Below are 23,591 nucleotides of genomic sequence, written 5' to 3'. Positions count from 1 at the left end.
TACTCAGGAGGCTGAGGCAGGAGAATTGCCTGAACCCAGGAGGCGGAGGTTGCGGTGAGCCGAGATCGCGCCATTGCATTCCAGCCTGGGTAACAAGAGTGAAACTCCGTCTCGAAAAAAAACAAAACAAAACAAACAAACAAACAAAAAAAATCCAGACATAAAAGACCATATTTTGTATGATTCCGTTTATATGAAATGTTCAGTATTGGTAAGTCCAAGTCAGGCGCAGTGGCTCATGCCTGTAATCCCAACACTTTGGGAGGCCGAGGTGGGTGGATCACCTGAAGTCAGGAGTTCGAGACCAGCCTGACAAACATGGCAAAACCCCGTTTCTACTAAAAATTTAAAAATTAGCCAAGCACGATGGCAGGTGCCTGTAGTCCCAGCTACTTGAGAGGCTGAGACAGGAGAATCGCTTGACCCTGGGAGGCAGAGGTCGCATTGAGCTGAGATTGCAGCACTACAGTCCAGCCTTGGTGGCAGAGAAAGACTGCATCTCCAAAAAGAAAATTAGCTGGGTGTGGTGACGCACACCTGTGGTCCCAGCAGCTATTGTGGAGGCTGAGGTGGGAGTATCACTTGAGTCCAGAAGGTTAAGGCTTCAGTGAGCTGTGATTGCATCACTGCATTCCAGCCTAGGTGACAGAGTAAGGCCCTGTCTCCAAAATATAAAATTCACAATTAAAAAAATTGGACAGCCCATAGGTCAGAAAGTAGATGAGTGGTTTATGAATTAATGTACCTGGCGGCACACTTTGGGCATCAGCAACCCTTCTCAAGACACGGGGAGTGATGAAAATGTTCTGAATTAGACGGTAGTGATACACAACTTTGTGACTATACTAAAAACCACTGAATTGCACCCAGTGAAAGGGTGAACTTTATGATTTGTGAAGTATATATCAATAGAGAAGTTGTTTTTTTTTTAAGTGGCAGTTTAACTGGATTAGAAGTTCTTACCTTGTGGTCCAGGATAGCTTCAGAATATCTGGACACTCCTGGCGTTGTATAAGACATTTAGAGTCTCAGGCTGGGCGCAGTGGCTCGCGCCTGTAATCCCAGCACTTTGGGAGGCCGAGGCGGGCACATCAGTTGGGGTCAGGAGTTCGAGACCAGCCTGGCTGACATGGTGAAACCCTGTCTCTACTAAAAGTACAAAAGAATTAGCTGGGCATGGTGGTGCATGCCTGTAGTCCCAGCTACTCGGGAGACTGAGGCAGGAGAATTGCTTGAACCTCGGAGGCAGAGGTTGCAGTGAGCTGAGATCATGCCATTGCACTCCAGCCTGGGTGACAAGAGCGAGACTCTGTCTCAAAAAATACATTTTGTGTCTCGGATAGAAGCTCAGAGTTTAAGAACATATGACCAGGCTAGGCGCAGTGGCTCATGCCAGTAATCCCAGAGCTTTGGGAGGCTGAGGCAGGAACTCCGGAGGCCAAGTGTTCAAGACCAGCCTGGCTAACACATCAAGACCCTGTCTCTATGAATAAAGAAAAGAGCAGATGATCCCAATCGCTGAGGGGTCAGCAACACTGGGGAATCAGTAGACCCCTACAGAGGGAATGGTGTGTGAGGAGTTTGCTCTGGCTAAAGTGTTGGAAGCCATCTCAGGTCAACTGTCCAGGTCGGGCCTCACTCCAGGAGGCCAGGTGAGAGTGGAGAGGAGCTGTCCGCCGGAAGCCGTTGTTGCCTTTAGGCATCTTGTTCCATGATCCTGCGTGTCCTCTCTAGGGCACCTTGGGAGTTGCCTGCTGCCCTGGGAAATGGAAATGGGGCCATGGGGGTGCCACTAAGGATGGTTTGGATGGGGTTTTGAAAAGTGTGAGAGCCGGGCGCGGTGGCTCACACCTGTAATCCCAGCACTTTGGGAGGCCGAGGCGGGTGGATCATGAGGTCAAGAGATCGAGACCATCCTGGTCAACATGGTAAAACCCCGTCTCTACTGAAAATACAAAACATTAGCTGGGCATGGTAGCGCGTTCCTGTAATCCCAGCTACTCGGGAGGTTGAGGCAGGAGAATTGCCTGAACCCAGGCGGCGGAGGTTGCGGTGAGCCGAGATCGCGCCATTGCACTCCAGCCTGGGTAACAAGAGTGAAACTCCGTCTCAAAAAAAAATAGCGTGAGAGCTTGTCCAGAGTGTTTGCTCTAGGGGCTTAAATAGTACATGTAGTGCTTAAGATCATGGTCATAACAGCCATTCACTGGCCATTTATGTGCCAGGCCTTGTGCACTTTATTTATGTATTTATTTTGAGAAGGAGTTTCGCTCTTGTTGCCCAGGCTGGAATGCGATGGCACAATCTCAGCTCACCGCAACCTCCGCCTTCCGGGTTCAAGCGATTCTCCTGCCTCAGCCTCCTGAGTAGCTGGTATTACAGGCATGCGCCACCACGCCCGACTAATTTTTTTGTATTTTTAGTAGAGATGGCATTTCTCCATGTCGGTCAGGCTGGTCTCGAACTCTTGACTCCTGTTGATGTGCCCACCTTGGTCTCCCAAAGTGCTGGGATTACAAGTGTGAGCTACCTCACCCGGCCTTATTTGTTTATTTATTTTTTGAGACAGAGTCTTACTTCGTCACCTAAATTGGAGCGCAGTGGTACAAACATGGCTCACGGCAGCCTTGACGTCCCTGGCTCAAGTGATCCTCCCACTTCAGCTCCCACTTTGCTTGTTCAGGGCAAACACTCTGGACAAGCTGTCACACTTTTCAAAACTCCATCTCTCCCATGGCCGCATTTCCATTTCCCAAGGTAGCTACGGGTGCATGCCACCATGCTCAGCTATTTTTTTCTATTTTTTTGTAGAGTTTTTGCCATGTTTCCCGGGCTGGTCTCGAACTCCTGAGCTCGAGTGGTCCATCCACTTAGGCCTCCCAAAAAGCTGGGAATATAGTCGAGAGCCACCGTGCCTGGCTTTGTGCACTTTATATTTTTATAACTATGAACATAAACATTTGCTCTTGGCTCAATCCTATGAAATTGGAACTACCATCGTCCCATTTTACAGATGAGTAAACTGAGGATCAGAGAAAGAAGGGCCTCACAGCTGGTTAAGGGGCAGTGCTGGGGAGAGAAACAGCAAGTTGGACATAAAAGCAGGTCCAGTGGGTGCTAGGGACACCCTACGAAACATGCCATAGCCCTTGCTTTTGTTTTTGAAAAAAGCTTTTCTCTGCATAGCCACAGCCCCGACACTGAAGTTGGTGTTTTTTGCTCCTCATCCAGACTCAGTTGGGATTCAAGTCAGGCAAGTGGCGATAAGCCACTGTCCACTATCATTTCATTCCTCTGTCATTCATTCTTTCATTCACTCATTTAACACACATTCACTGAGAACCTGAATTTGGGCTGGGCATTGTAACTCAAGCCTGTAATCTCAGCATTTTGGGAGTCTGAGGCAGGAGGATCACTTGAGCCCAGGAGTTCGAGACCAGCCTAGGCAACATGGTGAGACCCTGCCTCTACAAAAAATTTAAAAAATTAGTCAAGTGTGGTGGTGCACACCTTTAATCCTAGCTACTCAGGAGGCTGAGGTAGGAGGCTCCCTGGAGCTCGGGAGTTTCAGGTTGCAGTGAGCTATGATTGCCCCACTGCACTCTATGCTAGGTGACAAGGAGAGACCCTGTCTTTGGGAAAAAAAAAAAAAAAAAAAAGAGAGAGAGAGAGAGAGAGAAAGAGAGAGAGAGAGAGAGAGAACCTGAATTTGGCCAGGCACAGTACTGAAATAATGAATGAGGGGCTGGGTCCCTTCCCAGGGGTATTGCCATTGGATGGGCCTGACCATCAGGGTGCTGGGGGATTGTCACCAGGCTATGTGTGACTCACTCTGTATGTCCCCCGTACCCCATGGGATTGGTGTCCTGGGAACCTTAGGCAGGGCGGGAGAGATGATTCATTCTGCCATAAGCCTGGTGGGGATGGGAGGGGTCTGGAAACCGCATCACCTGGTTCACTCACAGTGTGTGTGTTCCATAAACCCCAGCAGTCCCCAGCAGTCCTCCCCTGTCCATGCAGGTCTTGTCTTTGCTGGGCTGGCACTCAAGGCTCACCTTCTCAGTTTCCACTTCAGGGTCTTTTGGGAGTGATTTTCCCTCCGTGCCGCAGATCCTCAGGGACCTGCTCTAGTTGGCAAATAAGCTCTCGCTCCTCCTAAACACCCATCCTTCCTTCCCAGCCGCCCTCCTACATATTGTCATTATGGTGAAAAATATGCAAATAACTTTGAACAACAGTCTCCCAGCAGACGGGCGTTCAAAAATGTAATAAATTAACCCCATAATGTAATCTGGATCCTGTGACCATCCATCATGCTGATGCGATTAAGATATGAAAACCAGATGCTGAAGAGCCCGTGGATGGAGTCCAGGCAGAGCTCCTCCGGTGGTCCCATGCTGACTCGATCCCCTGCCCCTGCCCTGCCCTCATGGAACCTGAGGCCATGAGAGGTTTAGGGAACATCTGTCTGGCCTGTTCATTTCACTAATGAGACCAAAGCCTTTTGGGGGTTTGGGGTCAGAACTGAATCCCTCCGCATCTGCCTCTTAACCCACCTTCCATCTGTTTGTGATTGGATGTGAACCCAAGGCCCCAAACACAGCCATTTTTTTTTTAATTGCAATTATTTTTGGTTACATGGATAAGTTCTTTAGTGGTGATTTGCTGAGATTTTGGTGCATCTATCATCTGAGCAGTGTACACTGTACCCAACATGTAGTCTTTCAATTTTTTTTGTGAGACAGCGTCTCGCTCTGTCGCCAGGCTGGAGTGCAGTGGCACAATCTCAGCTCACTGCAACCTCCGTCTACCGGGTTCAAGCGATTCTCCTGCTTAAGCCTCCAAAGTAGCTGGGATTACAGGCGTGCTCCACCATGCCCAGCTAATTTTTGTATTTTTAGTAGAGATGGGGTTTCACCATGTTGGCCAGGATGGTCTTGATCTCTTGACCTTGTGATCCGCCCACCTCGGCCTCTCAAAGTGCTGGGATTACAGGTGTGAGCCACCAGGCCCAGCCCAATATGTAGTCTTTTATCCCTCACCTCCCCACCCTTCCCCTAGAGTCCCCAAAGTCCAGCATGACATTCCTATACCTTTGTATCCTCATATCTTAGTTCCCACTTATAAGTAAAAACATACAATATTTGCAGACCCAGGTATTTTTGTCCACTGGTTTCTAGTTGACAGGGTGGGTACCCCAGTGTCAAGAGCTGTTGGAACCTCAGTTTCCCCAAGGAAAAATGAGGGTTGGGTTTATGTCCTCCAAGGTGTTTCTGACGTTCTTACCTCTGTGTGTCAGGAGTTCTATGGGTGGCTTGTACTGTGTCTTCTCAGGACAGAGGGCTGGGGCTGGGAGCCCATGTAGGGAACACCTGACTTGAGCCCCCATGCCCCTTACACTGTGTCCTGAAGGCCATCCCACAGAAGTCATTCAGTTGTCAGTTTCCCCACCCCAGGCCCCAGTCCAAAGGGCTCCTTTGCAAGGAGTTGCCCCCTATGACCACCACTGCTGTCACCAATGCAAAAGCTGCTTAAACAGCCTCCAGAGAGGGAAAGGAAAGATCCTCGGTTTCCCCAGTTCTGCAATGACTCAATCTCAAGGAGCCATGGGACACTGTCTATAAGCCAGCGAGCGCTCGGCCAGCTCTGTGTGGAAATGGCATGATGTGGGCAGGGTCCCCACGTCCTGAGAAGGGTTGCTGTGCCCAGCATGTGCTGCCAAGCGTATCAGTTTCCTAAGACAAAATCATCCATCCCTGTGGGTTGAGCATCGCAGTTTTACAAAATGCAGGTATTCCCTGGGAACAGTCCAAACCTCTGTGTCGATTCCCACACTTTGCTGGGCATCCGGGCCCCTGCGGAGCTTGTTAAAGGGCCAGCGCCCTGCTGTGCACCCTACCTCCATCGGGTTGCTCTGGGCAGTGGGGCAGCTGTGATTAATGGGCTCCTGGGGGATTCTGATGCAGATTTCCTAGGACTGCATTTGAAGAAATGTTTTGCTGACATTCCTAGCTTAATGGGTTACTTACAGGTTACTTTTTCTCTCCGCATTAGAAGTCTGGAAATGCAGGATTGAAAGCATCTGGTTGTGGGGGAAGGATCAGGTCTCCTATAATGAGCTGTAAATGATAAACAAGTCTGGCTAGATCTGTGTCCAAACAGACAACGGGACTACTAACAAGCTCTTAACGTCCCTGGAGGTCACAGGCAAAGTCCTTTTGGCTTCTGGTCCTGACTTGTTGCCCACTCATTCCGTGGCTGCTTCGCGGATCTGAGTTTTCTCACTTGTAAAATAAGGGGGCTGAAGATCAGTGGAAGCCCTGGTGTCAGCAGAGGCATCAGAGCTGGGTTTGTATTCCCACTGTATGATTTTGGCGAATTAGAGAATGACTGTGGGCCTGTTTAACCATCTGTAAAGTGGGACTATAAAATGGAGACTTAGCTGTAGGGTTAATTAGAGAATTAAAGAAATCAGTGTTTGACACTTAAGAAGTGCTTGATGTTAGTAAATATTTTTTATTATTTTAATAATATCATCATCTCTGAGGGCCCTTTCAGGACTTCCAGGCCGAGTCCATGCCCCTGGGGGACTTCGGAGCAGTAAAATGTAGTGGGAGGAGGCATCTCGGCCAGTGCCCACCCCATCAGCTGGGAGACTCGGGCAGGGTATTCACCCTTCTGTACCTCGCTTGACTCATCTGTATAAAGGGAACAGTCACAGCAACTGCCGCATGGAGTTACTCCGAGTACTTAGTGAGATAATCCACGGACACACTTAGTCCAGTGCCCAGCACTTGGCTGGAGCCCCACAAAGTTCAGCTATTGTGAAACGCAGGACGGGAAGGGTTCATCCTCTTGGGCGGTCACGCCAGGCGGCATTTAGGTTCCCGGTGGGGGCGGGGCGGGGGCGGCCCCAGTGCACGTCCCCTTTTTAAAAATTTTTAAAATTTCACCCGGGTCTTGACAACCGGTGCACCCCTGTCTTCCCCTGTTCCCTCCCCCGAGCCAGAGGATTCGCTTTTGGTGGGCAGCTGCAGAAATGGTGACTCGGGCTAGCTCACTTGTGGCTGCCCTTAGTCCCCAGCTGCTCCCTCCCCCTGGCCCTCCCCAGCCATCCCTATCCACCCTTTCCGGCGCCTGCTAGAGCGAGAGAAGTGCCCTCTGGGGGAAGATACGTAGCGATCCGATGCATCGTGGAGATCAACCTTATGTTTTCTTCGCGCCCACCCGAAGTCAAAGGGAGGTGGCGCCGTGAGTCTCAGCCCCGCCCCCGCAGGCGGAACCGCCCAGTGCCAGCCCTGGTTTGGTCCGCGCGGGAATGGGCGTGGCCTGGGCGTGGCGGGAAAGTGGGCGTGGCTAAGATCGGGCTCTAGGACCCGCCGGAACTCCGCGAACGTCACCGAGCGGCGCCGAGGCCCCGGGTTGAGCGGGAGGCGCGATCCGTCCGGTCGGTGGCTTCCCGCGGCGGGGCCGGGCTCGATCCCGGGCGGGAACCGAGCCCAGAGCCGGTATCGGGGTAAAGGGAGAGGGGGCGGGATTCTCCCCGGGAGGGATCCTGCCGGGCAGGGGGCGGAGTCTTATTCCAGCCCAGCTTTGCTTTCCGCGTGTCCCGCTTTGCGCTCCCGGCACTGCGCATCCAGCTGTTTCCCTCTGCGTCCGCGGCCCTGTCCTTTCCGCGGGCACCGCTGTGGTCTTTCCTACCCCTCGAGCGGCGGGGCGAGGGAGCGCGGGCGGTCAGTGGATTGAGGCTGATGCCCTCAAACACGGACGCCAGCGTGGGGGTGGGAGTCCTTCCCGGCTGTCCCGAGCCTGTGCGAAGCGGGAGGTCCTGCCCCAGTTCCCACAGACGGTGGGGAGGGAAGAGGCGGTGGAGGCGGGCGGGTTCTGGGTTCCTGAGTCTCTGGAACTACCCCCTGCCCTTGCCCCACCACCCAGGTTGCAGGAAGGATGACCACGCTCACACGACAGGACCTCAACTTTGGCCAAGGTAGGGAGGCTGAACCTGCGGGCCCCGGGGGGGCGGGTGGCGTCTGGGCCTGCGGGCTTCGTGGAGCGCACCACCGTCTTGTGCCCCCTGCAGTGGTGGCCGATGTGCTCTGCGAGTTTCTGGAGGTGGCCGTGCATCTCATCCTCTACGTGCGCGAGGTCTACCCGGTGGGCATCTTCCAGAAACGCAAGAAGTACAACGTGCCGGTCCAGGTGAGGCGCGTCCCAGAACCACAGAGTGGGTACAGGGTGGACTTTTAAAAACTCTTCGGTCGGGCGCGGTGGCTCACTCCTGTAATCCCAGCACTTTGGGAGGCTGAGGCAGGCGATCACCTGAGGTCGGGAGTTCGAGACCGGCCTGACAAACATGGTGAAACCCCGCCTCTTCTAAAAATACAAAAATTAGCCGGCCGTGGTGGCTAATGCCTGTAATCCCAGCTACTTGGGAGGCTGAGGCAGGAGAATGGCTTGAACAGTGGAGGCAGAGGTTGCAGTGAGCTGAGATTGTGCCATTACACTCCAGCCTGGGCGAAAAGAGTGAAACTCCGTCTCAAAAAAACAAAAAACCTCTTCCACTTCTGGATACCTCATTCCCCAGGGCTCTGCCCTTGCCCTCCAGTTCCAAAGTAGGGTTGCCTACCCACCCCGCAGAAGGGAATTTCCCTTGCCAGAAGTTAGGGACCAGGCCTGATAAGAGTTACCCTGGAGGCATGGTTGCACTTTGAAAGATCTCCTGAAGCTGGCAAACCTCGGTGTGAGGAGGGAATTTCCAAAAACCTCCAACACCTTCTCCTTACCATTTGCCCTGAACTCTGTCTGCTAAAAGGCAGACAGAGCAGTGTGCATGGCACTGTAGCTCCAGTCCCTAGAAGTGCCTGTCACTCAAAGGCACTCAGGAAACATGAGAATAAGTAGTAGAAGCTTAAAGGACATCCAGATGGTCCCGGCTTCAAGTCCCCATACCACCATTGTTTGTTCACTTCCAGTATAGTTTTCAAGATGTTACATGAGATATTCAGCACTTTATTTTTTATTTTATGAGACAGAGTCTTGCTCTGTCACCCTTGCTGGAGTGCAATGCTGTGATCTTGGCTCACTGCAACCTCCACCTCCCAGGGCCAAGTGATTCTCCTGCCTCAGTGTCCCGAGTAGCTGGGATTACAGGCGTGTGCCACCACACCCGGCTAATTTTTGTATTTTTAGTAGAAACGGGGTTTCTCCATGTTAGCCAGGCTGGTCTTGAACTCTTGACCTCAGGTGATCTCCAAACTTGACCTCCCAAAGTGCTGGAATTACAGGCGTGAGCACTTTATTATGAAGTAGGTTTTGTGTTAGATAATCCTGCCCAACTGTGGGCTAATGTAAGTGTTTTGAGTGTGTTTAGGTAGGCTTGGCTAAGCTGTGATGTTCGGTAGGTTACATGTATTAAATACATTTTCCACTGGTGATATTTGATGGGTTTATCCAAACATAATCCCATAGTAACTTGAGAGTCACCTTTACAGGGAAAAGGAAAAAGAATTGATACTTATTGAGCACTCACTGTCTACTAGGCACTTACCTCATTTAAATCCTCACTTTTTCTTTTTGAGATCTTCATAGATGAAGTGATTGAAGCTCAGAAAAGTTAAGAAATTTCCCTGAGCCCACACAGCTCCTTAGTTCTTAACTTTTGAAAGCTGATTACATTTTCTTGGATCCTTTTTCCGGAAAAACGCCCAAGTGCACAAAGATATAACTTTAGGGTCTTTTCAGACTCTGGAGGAATCCATGGGCCCCACATAAGAACCCCTAATGCTATATTAAATTCTCGTGTTTGGATTGAATTCTTATCTTTTTTTTTTTTTTTTTTTTGGATTTTCGCTTTGTCACCCAGGCTGGAGTGCAGTGGCTTGATCTTGGCTTACTGCAATCTCCGCCTCCTGGGTTCAAGCAATTCTCCTGCCTCAGCCCCCTGAGTAGCTGGGATCACAGGTGCCACCACACCTGGCCTATTTTTGTGTTTTTAGTAGAGACGGGGTTTTGCCATTTTGGCCAGGCTGGTCTGAAACTCCTGACCTCAAGTGATCCACCTGCCTCAGCCTCTCAAACTGCTAGGATTATACGAGTGAGCCACCGTGCCCAGCATGAGTCTTATTTTCTAACGTCTTTCTCCATGGATAAATTCACAGTTCTAAGTCTCATGAGGGAAAGTGGGGTTTCCTGGGTAGGGGCCCTAGAAAGCTGCTGGGCCTCTGACAGAAGGCGGACTTGCGCTCCTGGTCGTGTTGGGCGGTTTCCCCGTCTGTGCTTTGAGCCTCACTAACAGCGTGTTGTGTGCAGATGTCCTGCCATCCGGAGCTGAATCAGTATATCCAGGACACGCTGCACTGCGTCAAGCCACTCCTGGAGAAGGTGAGGGGGCACTGGGCCTCCCAGCCACCTCACCCCATGTCCCTCTATGCTCACAGGTCCAACTCTGGGATGGGCGCGATGCTAGGATTCTGCGGGGCCCTTTTGGCTCTAATACCCAGAAGCCTGCACCCTGCACTCTGGAGACCATCCCAACCCAGGGACAGGCCCCAAGGCATGTGGACCATGTTCAGGGTGCCTTGGGTCTAGGAGCCTGGGTTGGTGGAGCTGGCTCTGAGTAGGGGCTACCCCAAGAGGGTTCTGGGTTCTCATACCCATCCCTTGTTCTCTACCCTAAATGTTCTGTCTGGGCTGAACCCTTCAGGGTTTCTTCCCCATCTAGTCCTGATCTCAGACTTCCTGGGACCTTCCCTGTGGGCCCCAGGCATCCTCTCAGCCTGTGCCACTCACATCAGAGGGTGCCAACTTCTCAAACCCATTGTCTGGGCTCTTGGGGCTCCCCGGCCTAGCAGCCAAGCAGGGCTGTGACCAGGCCGTTTCCCGTCCTTCCTTGGGCAGGGGGTGGAGGTGGGGTGGTGGAGAGGGGGTGGGGTGCCTGGCTCTGCAGTGGGGGATTCCTTTCCTTGCAGAATGATGTGGAGAAAGTGGTGGTGGTGATTTTGGATAAAGAGCACCGCCCAGTGGAGAAATTCGTCTTTGAGATCACCCAGCCTCCACTGCTGTCCATCAGGTGGGCTGTCCCTGCCCCTCACCTGCTAGCTGGCGTCAGGTCTGCCTCTGGCGACACACCCACCCCTTTAAGGCAGCCCTTGAATACCTTGGTAAAGGGGCAGGAGGAGAAAGGGCAAGACACGCCAGCCTAACAAGGGGACAGCCTGTGAGCAGCTGAGATGGGTCCAGAGAGATGACATGAGCTACCCAGGGTCACCTGAGTGGGGGCAGAGCTCAGGACACAGAACCAGTTTCCTGACTTCCCAGGCAAGTGCCCAGTCCACTGGAAGTTGACCTCTGACACACGTGTTAGTTGGTCAACTGCATGCTTTTGATGGTGACGTCAGGGCGCTGGAATCTGGCACCAACCTGTTCCCACGGGCTGTGTGGCCTCAGGGAAGCCCTTTCGCCTCTTGGCTTGGTGTCCTGGTTCTCTGGCCTGGCTGCACATGAAAACCACATAGGGAGGCCTCCTTGGACCTCCCCCTCACCCCCTGCCCCAGTGGGATTGGGCATTGCTTTTATCCCTTGCTGGTTTGAATTATGTGGATCAGATAGGGAGCTGGGCCCTAGGCAACCAACACTCTCAGAGGCACTGGAGGAGAGGCTCCATACCCAGGTCTGCATCCAAGGTCAATTGCCCATGGTGGAGGGGAGGGCACCAGTGTGACGGGAAGACCTCCTCTCATTCCCAGCTCAGACTCCCTGTTGTCTCACGTGGAGCAGCTGCTCCGAGCCTTCATCCTGAAGATCAGCGTGTGCGATGCCGTCCTGGACCACAACCCCCCAGGTGTGTCCTCTCCCCACCCTCTCTTCCCTTGGCATTTCCACAGTTATCTTGGGTTGGTCTGTGTTCCCAGGTCCATGTCTGCTGCTCTGAGCCTCATCTCTTCCTCACTCCTGAGAGTCCACCTCCTTCGGGAAGCTTTCCTGATTGACTCCACCTGGCTTTCATCTCCCTATTGACTGGGCCTTTTCTTAGCACTTGTTCTGCTCTGGGGGGCTGCTGAGCCAGCAAGGGAAGTGGGAAGAGGCTGGGGCCAGTGGCAGGCACCGGGGCGGCAGGGGAGCCTCCACCAACCTCTTGCCTCTCCAGGCTGTACCTTCACAGTCCTGGTGCACACGAGAGAAGCCGCCACTCGCAACATGGAGAAGATCCAGGTCATCAAGGTGAGGGGAGGCGGGTCGACCTGGGCGCAGGCTCTGGAAACTTGATGCCGCAGTTCCACACAGGCAGGGGTGTTGCCTGTGGCCAGTTTCTCATTACGTTGGGGCAGCAGTGCCTGCACCCAGCAGGTCCTCAGGCCTGGCCACTGCTCCATCTGGGCACTTGGGGTAGTGAGGAGCCTAGGCATAGCGACCGGCTGGGGTCCCCAGTTCATCCTGGCTCTTCTGAAGTGGGGGCTCTCTGGGAATGGGGTCCTAGGGGCTTGGGGCTTGTTCATCACTTGGTTTCTATGGACTCGGCCTCTGTGGGGGGTAGGGGGTCCTGGGGTCTGCATTACCAACAGCTCCCTAGTGATTCCGAGGCTCAGGTTGGAGGCCCCTGGTCTGCAGTGGGAGGGGCAACAAAGTGACAGCAGGCCAGGGCCCTGCCCCCTGTCACCCCCCTGACCTTTGTCCCCTCCCTAGGATTTCCCCTGGATCCTGGCGGATGAGCAGGATGTCCACATGCATGACCCCCGGCTGATTCCACTGAAAACCATGACGTCGGACATTTTAAAGGTTAGCTTCGTGGGGACCTGGGAAGCTTTATTTAGGGGATGCTTAGGAAGTGAGTTGGACATTTTAAAGGTGGGCCCCATGGGGACCCGGGAGCTTTATTTAGGGGATGCTTAGGAAGTGAGGCCTGGTGCTGAGGCCTTGCTAGAGGGCTTGGAGGGAAGGAGGAGGGAATGCCTGGTAAAAGCTTCTCCCATCTCTACTCTTCTTCACCTTGGCCATGGCCATGAGGCCCCACCCTTGGCAGAGATCTGCCCACCAGGGTCTTCTGGGTCCTCCAGCAGAGATGCCCTGGCTGTCTCAGTGACCATGGCTGTTTGCTTGTGTCCATCAGATGCAGCTTTACGTGGAAGAGCGCGCTCATAAAGGCAGCTGAGGGGGCACCTGCCACCCCACTGATGCCTGAACTGTCAGACTTTGGGGGATCCCCACCTAGGGCAGTGCTGCACGGCTGCCCTGATTCCAAGTGCTCTTATTGCCTCTGTGTGTGGATCGCCCGCTCCAGCCCGGGGCCGCTCAGGTCTACTTGGAGGATGCCTTCCCCAGGAGGACAGTGAGGATGCCGTGACCTCGACTTCTCAGCCTCCTGGGGTTCCGCCGGCCAACACTGTCTGTCTCAAATACTGTGCTGTGAGTTGTTTCAATAAAGGGGCCCCAAGGGCTGGCCTGAGCTGAGCTGTCACTAACTGGAGTGGGAAGGACAGGTATGGCCAGGGTAACCTGGGGCAGGGGCTGTTTCTCCACCAAAATGCCAGGGACCCCCCTCCCCACTCCGAAAACCAACCCCAGGCTGGTTTTACTGAAAACATTCATTACAACAAAACGTCAGAGCTATGTGACAGTACATTAAGTTTCCACAAGCTGGTAGGGTTGAACCGGGGGCAGAAGCCCCTGGTACAGGGACTTCACTGCCCACCCCAACCTCTGGCTGACCCGGACACAGGATGGACGGCTGTCAGATTGGGAGAACAACTTTGTAGGGCGATTGGGCAGCCTTCTCCTGCCTGTGCTTCTGCCCAGGCTGAGCCTCGGAGGAGGCCGCGTTCCTGGTCATCTTGTGGCTGATGACGATGCTGCTGTTGGTGAGTCGGGGCCCGTACCAGCCTGCCCAGTACTGGGTGTCCTGGCCCCCGTGCCGGAAGAGGATGTAGCGGACGCCTGGAGGGTAGTCCGAGAAGGTGTGGGAGACCTGCAGGGAGGAGGGGAGGAAGTGACCACCGGGGTGGGGGAAGGGATGGCAGGAGCCAGGTTCTCTAAGGGAGCTGCCCAGGCTGGAAGGCAACAGCTCCAGGCCAGAGAGCAGGGCTCCCTGGGCCCTGAGGCTGCCCCTTGCTTCCTGGCATCCTGGCCCTGGGAGGAGTGGGTGGAGAGCAAGGGGGTGAGGCCTCACCTCTCTCCATGCGGCATCGTTCCACTGTTCAATGGTCACAGGTTCGGGCTCGAAGGAAGCCAACACGAAGTAGTCAGCCGAGGCCAGGTACACCTTGAGTTGGTAGGTGCAGCCACAGTCGGCTCTGGCGGCAAACCTGGTGGGGGGGTGAGAGCCGTGCATCCGAGCCATTGAGGGCTGGCCCCAGGAGTAGGGGCAGGTGGGACCTACACATTGGAGCTTGGAGCTTTATTTCCCATCGGCCAACACTGCTCTTCTTGCAAGGCACAACTGGCTTCAGCACTCCCTATGCCCCGCTGTGGCCCTCGGGGAGCAGCCTGTCCATGCTGGCCTCAGTTACCCTATCTGAGATAAGGGACTCTTTTGGGCATCCTACTAAAGATGTGACCTCAAAAAGCAAAAGACCCTCCAAGAGGCCAGCTCTGTCCAAGTCATGTCACCTGCATTTACAGTGGACCAGGCCGTGGACTCAGTGGGAGAGTCAAGGGGATGGCCTGTGTGATGGGACTGCCACAGAGCTCACCCTCTGCTCAGCCCAGCCACCCCCCAGCCTCACCCCGTTATCCTCAGCGTGGTGGCCCTGAGGCCTGCCTAGAACTGGGGTCCTGCTTCTGCCACTGGCCAGGCCAGAACCTTGCACAGTTCTGTGCACAGAGTAGGAGCTCAAAAAGGGATGAATAGGGAAAGGGGAGGGGAGGCAGGTAGGCCAGGGGGTCTGGGGGTTTCCACCTGGTCCAGAGAGGGCTGGCCAAGGTAGGCAGATCACTCGAGGTCAGGAATTTGAAACCAGCCTGGCCAACATGGTGAAACCCTGTCTCTTTGGGAGGCTGAGGCAGGAGAATTGCTTGAATCTGGGAAATGGAGGTTGCAATGAGCTGAGATCGTACCACTGCACTCCAGCCTGGGTGACAGAGTAACTCCATCTCAAAAAAAAAAAAAAAGTGGGGATATAATTATAAAGCAACTGAAATTACTAATTTCTGTCTCTCATTTCCCTTTAAAACTACTAGTCGACAAGTTCTTCTACTCCTGGATAAAAACTCAGCGCTGTGAATTTTCTTCTGGTCACTGTGAGAATAAAAAACTTTTGAACACCTAAGTCACAAACAAAAGATCAATTTCACATNCAAAAAAAAAAAAAAAAAAAGTGCCTGTCAGTAACAACGCACCTGGGGGCCACAGTCTCCGCATCTGCACACTGGGGCTACTGTGTCCTGCTGGGCATGTCACAGGGTGGTGGGGAGGCCAGGAGGTGCTGCTGGGTGAACACATGCTGGGTCTGGGTGCAGAGTGGGGACAGGCCGGGGCTACCTGGCTCTAGGACACTGCTGGGCACAGTGGGCACTTGCGACAGGTTGTCTCACCCAACCTGGCAGTAAGAGGAGGCTGTAGAGTGTGGGAACACAGGCCCTGGGTGCTACTCACCAGTCCCTAACCACGATGTCTGGCCTGACTGTGTCCAGTAGCTCCTTCCAGTAGCCGCTGGCTACAAGGTCCACCAGCTGGGACTTGAGGCACATCCTGGGGAGCAGAGTGGGGGGCTTTTGTGCCTGGGTGTGCTCTGCATGGCCCTCCCTCACCCAATCCTCGGCAGCCCTGTGAATGCAGGGAGGTGGTCTGGGGACCTTGGGTATCCCTTGGCTGCTGTAGGACAGGCACTGGCTGGGGCTGACTCTGGCTCCTACCCCAGTGCAGGCCCATGAGAAACCTAAGGAGGGAGTTTGACCCACTTGTGCCTGGGCAGCATCTGATCCCAGTCCAACAGCCCAGTGTTCCAGGGCACTCTTGTAAACTCAAGTTCCTGGCTTAGGGACGGACAGCTGTAGACAGCCCTGGCTTATCTTAACCACCCCATGGACTCCTGGCTTGCTTCAGTGATCCCCACCCCCACTGCCCATGAACAAAGTCACTGAGTTACTCCAGGAAGCAGTGACTCTGGGCCACCTCCCTTGAGCTTCACAGAGGGCTTCCCTTCAAAAGACTTTGCCTGAGACTTGGCAAAGGTGTCCTGACTGTCCCCTCCACGCAAGCCTGGTAGGTTCAGTTTGCCTTACTCATAGGATGTGACAAAATACTTCTTGACTTTGGGGTCAGGAAAATCTGTCCCGTGGGCTCCAGGGAGGCTCTCCACCTTCCAGTAGTTGCCACCTTCGGTATCGATTTGCCAAGCTAACATACCCTCTAGGAGGAACAGAAGTGGAGGTGAGACCCCTTACCTCCCCATCTGGTACTGGGAGGGTGGGAAGGAGCGTGGTTGGCATTAGTGACCTTCTTGGGAGGCAAGACTTCCTCATGCTCAAGTCTCTGGGGCTGTGGACACCAAAGGGTTAACCAGCGTGTTCCTTCTCAAGGGCATTGTGTAGCCAAGGTCAGTGCCCCACCAGCCCAAGTGTACCCCAACTGCACCTTGCAGCACCCCTCTAACACATTCCCACCTGTCCTCACCATATCAGCTCTGATCTGACACAATTGGGCAGCCTCCAAGTCCCTTGGAAGGGATACTCTGTCCCACTCAGTCCCAAACTGGCCTCACTCCTAACACGAAGCTGGAGAAAAGAATGTGTTACTTGGCTGGGTGTAGTAGCTCATGCCTGGAGTCCCAGCACTTTGGGAAGGCGAGGTGGGCGGATCATGAGGTCAAGAGATCGAGACCATTCTGACCAACATGATGAAACCTCGTCTCTACTAAAAGGAAAAAAAAAAATTTCAAAAATTAGCTGGGTGTGGTGGCACGTACCTGTAGTCCCAGCTACTCGGGAGGTTGAGGCAAGAGAATTGTTTGAATCTGGGAGGTGGAGGTTGCAGTGAGCTGAGATCGCGCCACTGCATTCCAACCTGGCGACAGAGCGAGACTCCATCTCAAAAAAAAAAAAAAAAAAAAAAAAAAAAAAGAATGCAAACTCTTCCTCACATCCGCATTGCAGTGGAACTCTGGGAAGTACCCAAGTATCAGTTCTCAAAAAATTAAATTACAAGGGGCCTGTGAAAGTACTGTCTCAAAGACTAATGTGAGGTCGGGCACAGGGGCTCACGCCTGTAATCCCAGCACTTTGGGAGGCCAAGGCAGGTGGATTGCTTGAACCCAGGAGTTCAAGACCAGCCTGGGGAACATAGCAAGGCCCTGTCTTTTTTTATAAGTAAAAGATTTTAAAAAGGCTAACATGCATTCATCCCAACACAGGCTGCTTACTTGACCCCGATGGCACCCCCAGATGGGTGAGGCCCTTGATTAACTACATAACTGAGACTGGAGGCCCTAGAGGATGGGTTTGTGGGTTTGTCGTTGGGTCATGGGAACCTGAGATTTCCACAGGGCTTGAACGGCCTCTGCCCAGGGCAACAGTGCTAAGTGGAGGAGCAGGTGCCCTCTGCGCTGGTGCTGTGGTAACATTCATGGGTGAACCTCCCTTAGGTGGGCTCCGTAGGTTCAGGGGAGCAGTCACCTTCTTCACAGTGGACTTAGAGAACCTTAGAAAACAATGGTGCTTCTCTACCGGGGCTGCCCAGGCAATCACCAGGCCCTTTTCAAATGGTTCGCTCGCTCCTGCTCCAGGAGCCCGCTATTCTCCAGGTGCTCTCAAGTCCCCAGTAGAGAGCCAGGAGAGTAATACAGAAATCCAGGAGCTAGGCTGGTGTGAACCGGCAGGGCTTGACTGAGCACTTCGGCTCCGGGCAGGGCAGGCTGCAAGGCTAGCTCTGTCAGGTGGGGTTACGCAGAGTGAGCAGCTTAGCCTGGCAGCTTTGAGTGGAATCTGGAGCAGGCAGAGGGACTGAGTGGGGCACTGCCTATGGGGCCTCTGGGATTTGGGGCAGGGACAGTTTGAGGCCTTTATCTGTCAGGACCAAACCGTGGAAGCTGGGCAGTTGTACCTCTTTGGGGAAGTCACTCATGTTGGAACCAAAGCTCCTCATTTATACAGTGGAGTCCACCCTAATTGTCTTGGCATCTCCCAGGATCCTTTTTTTTTTTTTAAAGATAGAGTCTCGCTCTGTCACCGAGGCTGGAGTGCAGTGGTGTGATCTCAGCTCACTGCAACCTCCACCTCCCAGGTTCAAGCGGTGCTCCTGCCTCAGCCTCCCAAGTGATTGGGAGGCACCTACCACCATGCCCGGCTAATTTTTGTATTCTTAGTAAAGATGGGTTTTACCATGTTGGCCAAGCTGGTCTCAAACTCCTGACCTCAAGTGATCTGCCCACCTCGGCCTTCCAAAGTGCTGGGATTACAGGTGTCAGCCACTGTACCTTGCCTATTTGTTTTATTTTTTAATTATTTTTTTAGAGACAGGGTCTTGCTCTGTTGCCCAGGCTGGGGTGCAGTGGCACAACCTTGGCTTACTGCAACCTCCACCTCCCAGGTTCAAGTGATTCTCTTGCCTCAGCCTCCCAAGGAGCTGAGATTGCAGGTGCCTGCCATCCTGCCTGGCTAATTTTTTCGTATTTTTGTAGAGGTAGGGTTTCACCATGTTGGCCCGGCTGGTCTCAAATGCCTGACCTCAAGAACTCCACCCACCTCAGCCTCCCAACGCGCTAGGATTACAGGCGTGAGCCACCGTAACTGCTGAAAAATGTTACAGGGCATGAAATGGGGGTGCTATGCTAGAGGTGGGAGTGCTGTTTTTAGATTGGGGGGACAGGGCAGGTCTCTGAATTGAGACCTGAAAATGAGAAGGAACCAAGGGAAGGAGGTGGGTGTTTAGGGTTAGAGAACATTCCAGGTAGTGTGGGAATTGCAAGTGCCAAGGCCCGACGATGGGAAGAAGCCTCCACCCCGCCCCCATGGCACCTTCGGCGCACGGGTTGCGCAGGAGGTTCCTCTGCAGGCTCCTTAGGAAGTAGCAGATCTTCCAGTCCTCCACGGGCTGGTCCCAGTCCTTGGTGATGAAGCCGTCTCGCAGACACTTGCGCTTCCAGAGGATCATGAGGTCAATGAGGTCCCGCCAGAGGCTGCAGACAGGGCGGCAGTTCAGCAGCAGCTGGCGGGCGGGCACGTGCAGGAACAGCTCCAGCAGGATGTTCTCCGGCAGCTCATTAATGCTGGCCAGGGCTGTGGTGGGCTCGGAAGTATCCATGGCCTGTGGGGGAGCAGTAGTGGTTACGAGCCTGATCAGGGAGGTGGGCCCTCAGGCACCCAGGGAACCAGGCCAGGGTATCCTCTCTAACCCTGCATTAGCCAGGTATGGTGGCACACTCCTGGAGTCCCAGCTACTTGGGAGGCTGAGGTAGAGGATCTCTTGAGCCTGGGAGTTCAAGGCTGCAGTGAGCCACGATCATACCATTGCACTCCTGCCTGGGCAACTGACCAAAAACACAAAACCAAAACCCCACAAAAGAGTATTTCTGAGGCTGAGGGTCCTTCCAGTAAACAGCAGGCCCTCAATGGAAAGAGTAGTCATGGGACACACATTCAGAAGAGTGCAAGAAAAATACTAAAGTCTTTAGAGACACATTTTTTAAAAGGCCCTTCCCCAGTTAAAAAAGATAGCTTAATTTGAAAGCCAGTGGGCTGGGCGGACTAAGATTTTGTGGAGGCCACACTTGTCTGCGAGTTCTGTGAGGGTTTGGTGATTGTTGTTATTTTAATGCTCTGGGTTCACTGTTAGAATATTAAATCTTTTTTTTTTTTTGAGATGGAGTCTCGCTCTGTTACCCAGGCTGGAGTACGGTGGCTCGATCTTGTCTCACTGCAACCTCGGCCTCCCAGGTTCAAGCGATTCTCCTGCCTCAGCCTCCTCGGTAGCTGGACTACACGTGTGTACCACCATGCCTGGCTCATTTTTTGTATTTTTAGAAGAGACGAGTTTCACTGTGTTAGCCAGGATGGTCTTGATCTCCTGACCTCGTGATCTGCCTACCTTGGCCTCCCAAAGTGCTGGGATTACAGGAGTGAGCCACCGCACCCGGCCAGAATATAAAACCATTTTTATATCCCAGACTCATTAATGTTCATTCAGTGGTGGGCTAGTGCTGAGAAACCACCGCCCTCTCCCCAGAAGCTCACTTTTGCCTGCAAGTCAGATGTGATAAAACAACCCAACGGGAAGCCCCCATAGCACCCAACTGGGCTGCTTTGGGTGTCAGGACAGAGTCCACTTGGAGATTGCTGGAAAACAAACGGATGAAGGGTGCCTGAGAAGACTACCTAGGTTCGAATCCTGGCCTGCACTGACTAGCTGGGAAGCTGTGAAAAGGATCGGGTAACTGTCCAGACCCGGAAGGGCCAGGAGGACCACGTGGAGCACAGAGCTTCGGTTAGCATTGCTGCCAGCACAAACCTGCCCACAACACTGTCCTCCCTCTGCCTCTGTACTGTACAAGGGTTCTGGAAAACTTCAAGTAGTGCCACGGCCCTGGCCTGAATCTTACCTGGGAGCACCTGGTTAGTCCCCTAATGGGATCCCAGGCACTTACCCCAGGTAGGTGGGGGCGGGCCGGCAGCCAGGGCGCTGCACTGTCACCCAGGTGGGCCTCCTTTGCTTATGCATGAGGAGAGAATGTTTTCCACCTACAAGCAGAAAAACAGAAACTTGCTGGCCTCTTTTTTTTTTTTTTTGAGACAGAATTTTGCTTTTGTCACTAGGCTGGAGTGTAATGGTGCGATCTCAGCTCAGTGCAGCCTCCGCCTCCTGGGTTCAAGTGATTCTCCTGCCTCAGCCTCCCAAGTAGGTGCAATTACATGCACCTGCCACCATGCCCAGCTAATTTTTGTATTTTTAGTAGAGACAGGTTTCACCATGTTGGCCAGGCTGGTCTTGAACTCCTGACCTCAGCTGATCCACCCACCTTGGCCTTCCAAAGTGTAGGGATTACAGGCGTGAGCCACCACACCCAGCCTTTTACTGACCTCTTCTGATTTTCCATAGAGGCTTGGCTAAAGCCACAGTTCATAGTCTTCTTAGAGCTCCCATCCCAGAAAACAGGAGGGTGGGTGCATGCTGGCTCCTGGTCACGGAGGAACACTTTAGCATGGCAGAGAAAACAGGTGAGGTACTTGTGTCTCGTGAAAAATGCTTTGCAACCTTGGCAGTTCAGGGAGTTCCTGTCTCTATAAATAGTGAAAAAATTAGCCGGGCATAGTGGTGAGCACCTGTGGTCCCAGCTACTTGGGAGGCTATGGTGTGAGGATCTCCTGAGCCCAGGAGGTCAAGGCTGCAGTGGCCCACAGGTGTGAGCCACCGGACCTGGCTCCTCAGAGGTTTTTTACCTTAGAGTCCATGAGGTCTGCTGAGGTCACACGCTAGGGAAGGAAGGAGCCCGCTAGCCTGTGAGCCATGACTGGGCCATGGCACTCCAGCCTGGGCAACAGAGCAAGACCGCCTCAAAAAAAGAAAAAAAAGAAAAAAAATGTTTTGATGGAAAAAAACCCCATGTGGTCAAGTCTTCTAAGTGTTGAGAAGTAACTGTAAGCATTTAAAAAAAAAAAAAAAAAAAAGCAAAATCGGCCGGGCGCTGTGGCTCACGCTTGTAATCCTAGCATTTTGGGAGGCCGAGGTGGGTGGATCACCTGAGGTCAGGAGTTCAAGACCAGCCTGGCCATCATGGTGAAACCCCACCTTTAAAAAAAATAAAAAAATAAAAATAAAAAATAAAAAGTGAAACCTGTCAATTAAAAATGCTTGTAGTCTGGGCAACATAGCGAGTCTCTTGTCTCTGGAAAAAAAGAACTTAGGCCAGGTGCTCCAATGGCTCATGCCTGTAATCCCAGCACCTTGGGAGACTGAGGCAGATGGATCACAAGGTCATGAGTTCGAGACCAGCCTGGCCAATATGGCAAAACCCAGTATCTACTAAAAATACAAAAATTAGCCAGACATTGTGGTGGGCGCCTGTATTTCCAGCCACTCAGGAGGCTGAGGCAGGAGAAACGCTTAAACCCCAGAAGCAGAGGTTGGAGTGAGCTGAGATCCTGCCACTGCACTCCAGCCTTGGTGACAGAGCAAGACTCTGTCTCAAAAAAAAAAAAAGGAAAAAGAAAAAAAAATCAGCTAGGCCTCGTGGCCTGAGCCTGTGGTCTCAGCTACTCAGGAGGCTGAGGTAGGAGGATTCCTTGAGACCAGGAAGTCAAGGCTGCAGTGAACCCTCATCAGGCCACTGCACTCCAGCCTGGGTGACAGGGCAAGACTCTGCCTAAAAAATATAAATAAAATAGGTAAATGCTGGCAACTTCTAAAGGCACTGTCTAGACTGTAGATCAAATAAAAGCCACTGGGCTCCAAGCCGGAGGTGTCAAGGCACCAATGGCTTTCCACCGTGGTGACCGAAGTCTGGTCTCTGGCTCAATCGGCATTTTCTTGCGCCCCCGCCCGGGGCATTTTGTGGTGGGGAAGTCCATGCCAACCCTAGGAAGTCCCCTCACACCGACTGGGGTTCCCAAGTGCCTGGCCTGGAGTCCCGTGCTCGCCTTCTCCGCGCCCACCCTCCCAGCAAGCCCTCGGGGCGCTCTTACTTCACCGGTTTCTCAGAAACAGAAACTGCGGCCGAGGGAAGGCAGGCGGAGGATTTCGCAGGCGCGTGGGAGCCTGGAGGTCCCCCTGACCTTTCTCGGAACACGGCGCCGGCCTCGGGATATGACTGGGAAGGCCGCAGCTGCAGAGCTTCCGGCTGGGTGGCCCCGGAGCCAGGCCCCCAGTCCGGGCTCACGCGCCCCGCCCCCCCCAGCCGCGCGGACCAGCACCCACGTGCTGCGTGCACGCCCCGGTGCCGGCGACCCCAGCCCCCGACTCGGGCACAGCGGCGGAGCTCCGGGTCGGCCCGAGCGTAAGGCCTCGGTCTCGGTGTAGTTGCGTCAAGCGCTGCGCTGGGTCCCCACCCGAGTCCCGGACCCCGCCCGGCCAGGCCCCGCCCCGCACCCTCGCCGCGGGAAGACGAACCTGGGGTCCACGGGGTTTGGGCCCTGGCGGCGGCCGGCCTGCGTGTCCTGAAGCTCAGCCTCCCCCTCCAGGCGGCGGGCGGCTCAGCAACGGCACCCGCTTCCTCCTCAGGGCAAGTCCCCGGACCGTATGGCCGCTCCCCTGACCCTCCCTGGAGGCGGGAGCTGAGCACTGGGCTCCAGAGGGCTCCTTCCTTCTCTAGGGCGTCACCTCCGTAGGCGTCATAGGTAAAAACAAACAAACAAACAAACAAAAACCCTGAGGGACCGGGCGTGGTGACTCTCGGGTGGATCGCTTGAGGTCAGGAGTTCGAGACCATCCTAGCCAACATGGTGAAACCCCATCTCTACTAAAAATACAAAAAAATTAAGGCCGGGCGCGGTGGCTCAAGCCTGTAATCCCAGCAGTTTGGGAGGCCGAGGCGGGTGGATCACGAGGTCAAGAGATCGAGACCGTCCTGGTCATCATGGTGAAACCCCGTCTCTACTAAAAATACAAAAACATTAGCTGGGCATGGTGGCGCGTGCCTGTAATCCCCGCTACTGAGGAGGTTGAGGCAGGA

The 23,591-nt window shown here is 53.7% G+C and overlaps 2 protein-coding genes across 11 annotated transcripts in view; one reads left to right on the top strand and one right to left on the bottom strand.

Moving 5' to 3' along the window:
- The window catches only part of MAD2L2 (mitotic arrest deficient 2 like 2), an 18,765-nt gene extending 5,324 nt beyond the window's left edge, over positions 1 to 13,441 (top strand). For 2 of the 6 annotated variants that reach the window (XM_017504244.1, XM_017504237.2), the window contains exons 2-9: positions 7,936 to 7,987; positions 8,081 to 8,199; positions 10,309 to 10,380; positions 10,968 to 11,068; positions 11,745 to 11,839; positions 12,146 to 12,219; positions 12,682 to 12,774; positions 13,106 to 13,441. In XM_017504244.1, the coding sequence (XP_017359733.1) occupies positions 7,948 to 7,987; positions 8,081 to 8,199; positions 10,309 to 10,380; positions 10,968 to 11,068; positions 11,745 to 11,839; positions 12,146 to 12,219; positions 12,682 to 12,774; positions 13,106 to 13,147 (636 nt within the window). In that variant the 5' untranslated portion in view covers positions 7,936 to 7,947 and the 3' untranslated portion in view covers positions 13,148 to 13,441. Of the gene's footprint in view, positions 1 to 7,260; positions 7,517 to 7,792; positions 7,812 to 7,935; positions 8,200 to 10,308; positions 10,381 to 10,967; positions 11,069 to 11,744; positions 11,840 to 12,145; positions 12,220 to 12,681; positions 12,775 to 13,105 lie in introns of those variants that run through there. The other 4 variants (XM_017504232.2, XM_037729754.1, XM_037729751.1 and 1 more) reach the window with 4 other exon arrangements.
- A 124-nt stretch (positions 13,442 to 13,565) lies between these two features.
- FBXO6 (F-box protein 6) lies at positions 13,566 to 23,250 on the bottom strand. 5 transcript variants are annotated; one of them, XM_017504213.2, is made up of 7 exons: positions 23,030 to 23,250; positions 22,324 to 22,325; positions 18,946 to 19,234; positions 16,216 to 16,342; positions 15,587 to 15,682; positions 14,162 to 14,297; positions 13,566 to 13,960 (listed from the first exon to the last, which is right to left on the bottom strand). In XM_017504213.2, exons 3-7 carry the CDS (start codon positions 19,229 to 19,231, stop codon positions 13,727 to 13,729), a joined length of 879 nt encoding a protein of 292 aa, XP_017359702.1. In that variant the 5' UTR covers positions 19,232 to 19,234; positions 22,324 to 22,325; positions 23,030 to 23,250; the 3' UTR covers positions 13,566 to 13,726. The 5 variants fall into 5 exon arrangements, with proteins under 5 accessions (XP_017359702.1, XP_017359683.1, XP_017359709.1 ...); XM_017504194.2 differs by lacking the exon at positions 22,324 to 22,325 and adding an exon at positions 20,161 to 20,262 and having other exon boundaries at positions 23,030 to 23,166; XM_017504220.2 differs by lacking the exon at positions 23,030 to 23,250 and adding an exon at positions 22,606 to 22,905.
- Between the last annotated feature and the right edge of the window lie 341 nt (positions 23,251 to 23,591).

The sequence above is a fragment of the Cebus imitator genome, unplaced genomic scaffold (genome assembly GCF_001604975.1).
Source record: "Cebus imitator isolate Cc_AM_T3 unplaced genomic scaffold, Cebus_imitator-1.0 Scaffold15, whole genome shotgun sequence".
NCBI classification, from domain to species: Eukaryota; Metazoa; Chordata; class Mammalia; order Primates; family Cebidae; genus Cebus; species Cebus imitator.
This window is presented reverse-complemented; position numbering and strand designations above follow the sequence as displayed.

Coding starts and splice junctions, on each gene's coding strand:
- FBXO6 (XM_017504213.2), bottom strand. CDS start 19,231: ATGGATACTTCCGAGCCCACCACAGCCCTGGCCAGCATTAATGAGCTG. Junction 16,343..18,945: donor GCGCAACCCGTGCGCCGAAG/GTGCCATGGGGG, acceptor TGTTCCTCCTAG/AGGGTATGTTAGCTTGGCAA. Junction 14,298..15,586: donor GACATCGTGGTTAGGGACTG/GTGAGTAGCACC, acceptor CCCCCCCACCAG/GTTTGCCGCCAGAGCCGACT.